This window comes from Hirsutella rhossiliensis (genome assembly GCF_020360975.1).
Source record: "Hirsutella rhossiliensis strain HR02 chromosome Unknown scaffold00025, whole genome shotgun sequence".
NCBI classification, from domain to species: Eukaryota; Fungi; Ascomycota; class Sordariomycetes; order Hypocreales; family Ophiocordycipitaceae; genus Hirsutella; species Hirsutella rhossiliensis.
The window spans coordinates 56,271-61,757 of NW_025408691.1; the positions used below are offsets into that span (position 1 = coordinate 56,271).

General features: G+C 55.3%; 2 protein-coding genes across 2 annotated transcripts; both read right to left on the reverse strand.

Annotated features, from left to right (window-relative positions):
• Positions 1-764: 764 nt before the first annotated feature.
• HRG_11881 (zinc finger, c3HC4 type (RING finger) domain-containing protein) lies at positions 765-2,118 on the reverse strand (the record flags this gene model as incomplete). The annotated part of the gene is made up of 4 exons (XM_044870351.1): positions 765-870; positions 961-1,354; positions 1,409-1,601; positions 1,684-2,118. 4 exons carry the CDS (start codon positions 2,116-2,118, stop codon positions 765-767), a joined length of 1,128 nt encoding a protein of 375 aa, XP_044714561.1.
• A 105-nt stretch (positions 2,119-2,223) lies between these two features.
• Positions 2,224-4,893, reverse strand: HRG_11882 (putative ATP-dependent helicase; the record flags this gene model as incomplete). Its single annotated transcript, XM_044870352.1, has 9 exons — positions 2,224-2,274; positions 2,332-2,814; positions 2,875-3,030; positions 3,129-3,335; positions 3,684-3,828; positions 3,884-3,946; positions 4,017-4,149; positions 4,560-4,622; positions 4,689-4,893. The coding sequence occupies 9 exons, from the start codon at positions 4,891-4,893 to the stop codon at positions 2,224-2,226; spliced, it is 1,506 nt and encodes a 501-aa protein (XP_044714562.1).
• Between the last annotated feature and the right edge of the window lie 594 nt (positions 4,894-5,487).

Here is a 5,487-nt window from a genome sequence, read left to right on the forward strand (position 1 = left end):
GTTTGCGATCCTTGGTGCTGTGGCACCCTGACAGACGGGTTTGGTATTGGCAAGTTGAGCTTCTAAGGCGCCGAGACGAGAGCTGATGTCGGCCAGCTGATTTCGAATTTCGCAGTGCTCGTTGTAGCAAAGGTCTCTGATCTTGCGGTCCGTCGCAGCAAAGAGGCTGCCACATGTACAAGTAGTGCTCGACTTTCGCAAGCACGGCCGCCATGCCCCGTGACGGGTGAGTCGTCTTGGTAGGGAAGCAGAATCTGCCCGCGAGGCTTAGGGATGTACATGTATATATATATACCCATGCACTTGACCATGTACATAACAATCATTCGCGCCGGCTTGATCGTATCTTGACCCATATGTGCGACTTGTCTCCGCACTCGAGATACCGACGTGCCAGTCACGACACCCTCCCCATCCCCAACTAGGCAAGCTAGTCACGCGGATATCGAAAGGACATGCATGCGGCGATGGATTGATGCTGTGCACATCTAGCTCTATAGACGTCTAGTCTCTAGAAACCCAAGCCTCTTCGTTGTGCTGCTCGCGACGCGTACATACGTTCGTCTAAAGCCACATTCTCATCAGACCCATGGACGTCCACTCGGCTCCCTGCCATATCCCATGTATACTAGGAAAATTCGCCCTCCGCCGCTTTCTCGTGCCTCGTCGGGGACATATGCATGATCCCCAAGCCCGGTAGCAAAGACAGAGCAAGGAGAAGAGACCTTCGCAGCAACTGGGGCAAGGCGCCGTGCGTTTCCACGCTAGTCCCTCGTGTTGAAAAGGAACTTGAGTTCGTTGACATTCAGGCGACCAATCTTCATGCTCTCGGTCTCGTCCAGTGCCGCCTCAACAATCGCCTTTTGCGCTCTTGCAGCGCGATGATGTGGTCCTCGACCGTCTCCTCGGTGAGGATGCGGTAGACTTTCACCTCCAGTTTCTGGCCGATACGGTACGCACGGTCCACAGCCTGCATCTCGATGTATGGATTCCAAAGGGTCCATGATGATGACATTGTTGGCAGACGCGAGGTTCAAGCCCGCATTCCCGGCTCGGAGAGACACCAGCATGACCTTGACGTTGTCCCTGTCCCGGAAGTCTCTGGCAGCCCGGGCACGATCCTCGCCCGACATGCTGCCATCGTACCGCTCCGGCTTGTCCTTGAACTTGTCATGCCACATGGCCACCTGTAGTAAATCCAGAAGTAGGGTCCACTGAGAAAAGACAATGGTCTTCTCCGTTTCTTGAATCTTCTTGAGAAGGTTCATGCACTCGGTGACTTTGGCCGCTGGCATCCACGTCTTTCGCAGGTAGCGCATATATCGCTTGTACGCCTCCCGATTCTTGATTGCCTCTAGCCGCAAGCTCTTCAGCATGGATGGCTTGACGTCGGCCGGCTTTTTCTTGCCCTTTTTGTTCTTCTTGGGAGTCTTGTCAGCCTTGTTGGCTTGCGACTTGGCGTGGTCCACGTGGTCCGAGTCGTCATCCTCCACGACGAAACCTCGCAAGTTCCCCTTGGCGTTAACCTCCTCCGTGTCAACCTCAGACTCCGACTTGGAATCGTCGTCGCTGGATGAGTCCTCGACGCCAGGCTCTGATTGCTTGACCATAGTTTCGGGCATGTGAACGCTCCGAAACGCTTCGTACGTGAAGCACTTCTTGCCGTCAAAAGTGCCACGACACAGGGCACTTAGCCTTGTCGCTTTCATCTCCAGCTTGCAGGTTGGCGGCCGCAGAGTTGTCGACTAAGCGCGTGACACAATCCTTGCAGCCGTCGTGGCCACATGGGATAAAGAACGATGGAGACTGGACAGCGTCGAAACATATCGGGCATTCAAAAGCCTCAATCGCCTTGATCCTTTCCACAGTGGCCTTGCTGAGCCTCTTGATCGGTTGCACCATTTTCTCGTCCACTTTCTCTTTGCCAAACTGGGTGGCATCGTCCACGTCCAGGTTGAGGTGCGGATGACAGCAAGCCTGCCGCATGCGGAGGAGGAGAACGAGAATGTTGGAATAATTCTTGCCGATAGAGCCTTCGCGTAGGTACTTGCTGAATAGAACCTGGGACTTCTGCTCAAGCTGCTTGTAGAATCCTCTCGTCGGGAGAAAGCTTAGCATACACTATGCTTTCGTCTTTCGAAGGAAGATTGAGAATGGGTTTCCCATTCAGCTGCGAGTCCTTCTTTCGCAGCATGATAGCCTTGAGAAGAGCTCGAAGCCTGCTCATGGCGACGCTCTTGCATCGCCCTTGAGACCGCAAAGGATGCCAAACGCCTGCGGGCCGTCAGTATGTTATTCAATCAAGCACAAACCAAGTCGTCCTGGACTAACCTGTCGAAAATTCTCCCACACGCAGTAAGGCTTGATGTGGAGGAACTGAACAAGAGAGAAGAGTTCGAGGACCCCATTCATCATCGGGGTACCAGTGAGGCACCACCGATATGTGGATTTGAGCGCGTGGCAGGCTTTCGCCGTCTTGGTCTTCCTGTTCTTAATGCACTGTGCCTCGTCGAGCACGACTCTATGAAAGACAGCTTTGGTCGGGTGCAGCAAGGGAAATTTGAGAGCGTTGGCCCTGTCGTTTAAGTCAATGTTCCGATCGGCGTTGTCCTCCATGAACTTCTCCAGCCGCTTTAGTTCTTGAGCGATTGTGCCGTACGTCGTTAGGACAACGTCGTATCTGAGCAAGTCATCCGTCATCGCCTTGGTGTTGTGATATACGAAGACGGACATGCGATGCGAGAGCTTAGTCTTCTTCGAAATCTCTTCCTCCCACTGGCGTACTAGCGAGAGCGGCCCGATAATCAAGTTCGTCTACTTGGTGTCAGCGGAACCAAGCTCGTTCACGGTGCCCCCCAGACATCCCCGACTTACCTTGGGTCGCCCTACGGCAGGTCTTGCCAACATGAGAGCCAGGGTGGATATCGTCTTGCCGAGACCCATGTCGTCGGCCAAGATGCCGCCTTTGTTGGTACCCTCCTCCATTTTCTTCATCCAAGACAAGGCGAGTTCCTGGTGGTGGTAGAGTGACTGCTTAAGTCCTGCCGGCGTCCCGTCCGATGCTTATCCGGGATGTCCATGTCCGGGCGAATGTTTTGCAGCAGCTCGTCCAACTCCTTTTCGCTCACATTGGGATCATGGTACGCGTGGTCAAGAAAGCTGGATAACCTGTCGGCAAAGGGATTTCCTTCAGCGTCGAGCTGGTTGGCATAGTCGAGCATGCTGGGTTTGTCAATGGCATCAAGCAGGCTCACGCTGCCGGAGCTCGGCAAGGCTGGAGTCCTGGGGGCCATACATGCTCGAAGCCGGTGCGAAACCGACTGCTCCCGGCCGTCCTGCTTGATAGGGATGCGCAAAGGGGCTCCCGTACGAAGGAAGCCCGTTGACACCAGGTGACTGATTCAGAGCACCTGGGCTGAAGCTTGTACTGGTCGGCAGTGGCTTGTGAGGAAATGCCTGTGGAGTCGTCGTAAAGGGCTCTGACCCGGGCACCAAAAGCCGTCGATGGCATAGAGTTGTACGAATTGGGCCCGTAAGGCTCATCCCAGCGGGCATCATATGCGCCAGGCATGGGTAGTGTCTGTGGCGGGCGAGAGCTGGGTCTTCGCGCTTAACGAATTGCCCGTGCGAGTTGGGCATTTGCGAAGCCATTATCTTTGAAAAGGCGTCTGAGTGGCCCGAACCTGGAGCCGGAGTAGACGGGACGACTGGAGCAGGATCTCCTTGGCTCGAAAGCTGCTGAGCCAGACTCCTGTCTCATCTCCTGCTCGTGTCTTCTCTTCTTTGATATGTTGAGCGATGCATGTCGCATCGTAATCGACGTCATCCCTGGCCACTGGTTAGTGCTTGACATTGCTTACGAGGGGGGATGGAGCTGGCGTGCCCAGTAAGGTCGATAATGTCTATGACACTGCTGGCGCTGTCTTGCGGTGTGGCGAATCCATTACTTTGAGGCGTCGGGGTGATGCGTCGAGCCTTGGCCGTTCCTCTAGCGATGCCCAGGAGCGGCGATTCACACTCGCTTGCGACTCGGCAGAGAGCGGGCACCTGGGCTTCTCCAGATGTCATTGTCCATCCTGAGCGTGCGAGTCGAAAATGCCGCCGAGCTACGGCGCGAACTGGCTGGTTCCACGCTGGCGGATAGTCGCGCTGGAGGGGCAGCTGTCAGCAAGGCGGATGAAACAAGGCGCAAGCGCGGAATCGAGAGGAAATCAAGGAGCCCAAAATGTCATGCCAAGGAATGGGTGTGCGGTGTTTGAGTGCGGCAAAGCTTTGCTAAGGGAAATGCGCCACAATGACGAGTGAGGTGTTCTTTGACCTGGCAGGCGCCAATATGGCGGCAAAGGGTTGAAAGATGCACACAAACTAAGCAGGTGGTCGTCAGAGCTTAGATGCTGAATAGCAACTAGGATGATTCCACTGGGTAGAGGATGCGGTTGGAGTTCAGAAAGGGGAAAGAGGAGGAGTAAAGAACAGAATGCAGCGAAAGGGAAAACGAAGTGGCGATGGACAGGGAAGCACAGACAGGCGAGGTTGGGCGAGGGAAAAGCAGAGCTTACCTGTTGGGGTTGTCGAGGTGGGCAGAGAATGGCGGCTCTGGGCTTGGGCATCGTCACGGCCGTCTATCCTCACCGAGTCAGCGCCGAATTCCGGAGGCTGAACAGAGGAGAGCGAGGGAGGATACTGACCTCCATCGCAGCTCGAGTCCCTGTTGGGGGTTTGAGCAGGTCCCGGCGGCTGACTGAGAAGGGCCCTCAACCTGGCAATCTCGCGCCTCGCCTCCTGGCGCTCCTGTTCGGCCCCATCGAAGTGTTCGCCCTGGAGGGAGTCGAGAATGACTTCCTGGACGACCAACTCGTCGGCCAGCGCATCATGATACAGGGGTTCTGCCATCAGCCGCGATCGAGCTTCAGCCCGGCGACAGGCGGCCAGGGCGCGCGCATTCGTCCTCGATCCTGTCTATTCCGACTGTTTGGCTAAGGCCAACGAGGTTCGTTGAGATGGTGAGGCAACGGCGAAGCTCGTAGGGGAAACGGGCGCTTGGGCTTCGTCTGACGTCGGCCTGTTGCCTGAGCGAGCGAACGAGGCGGAAAAGATGGGCCCTTTGGGCAAGCAAAAGCAAAAGAGAGGGATGATTGACGGTTTGCCTTGTGCGACAGGCAGTCGTCGTTACCGTGCCACGCCCCACTTTTCTGGATTCCGGTTCACCTTCACCAGCCAAGCTAAGGTGGGCTTTCAGTCACCCGGCTCTGACCGAAGACTGACTAATATTACGGCTTTACTGCCGTGCCGGAACCCGCTGACGGGGAAGGGACCACGGGCGACTGTAGGCCAGACTGTCTCAAAACGCATTTGGGAAGAAAATTTGTCATTACGTATACCCTACTGTGACCATAGAGGTTATGGCCCATTTTAAATATCGGCTTAGCAGAAGCAGGGTTAATTGCATATATGACGAAGTTATAGCAGATCTTTACAGTCACGTTT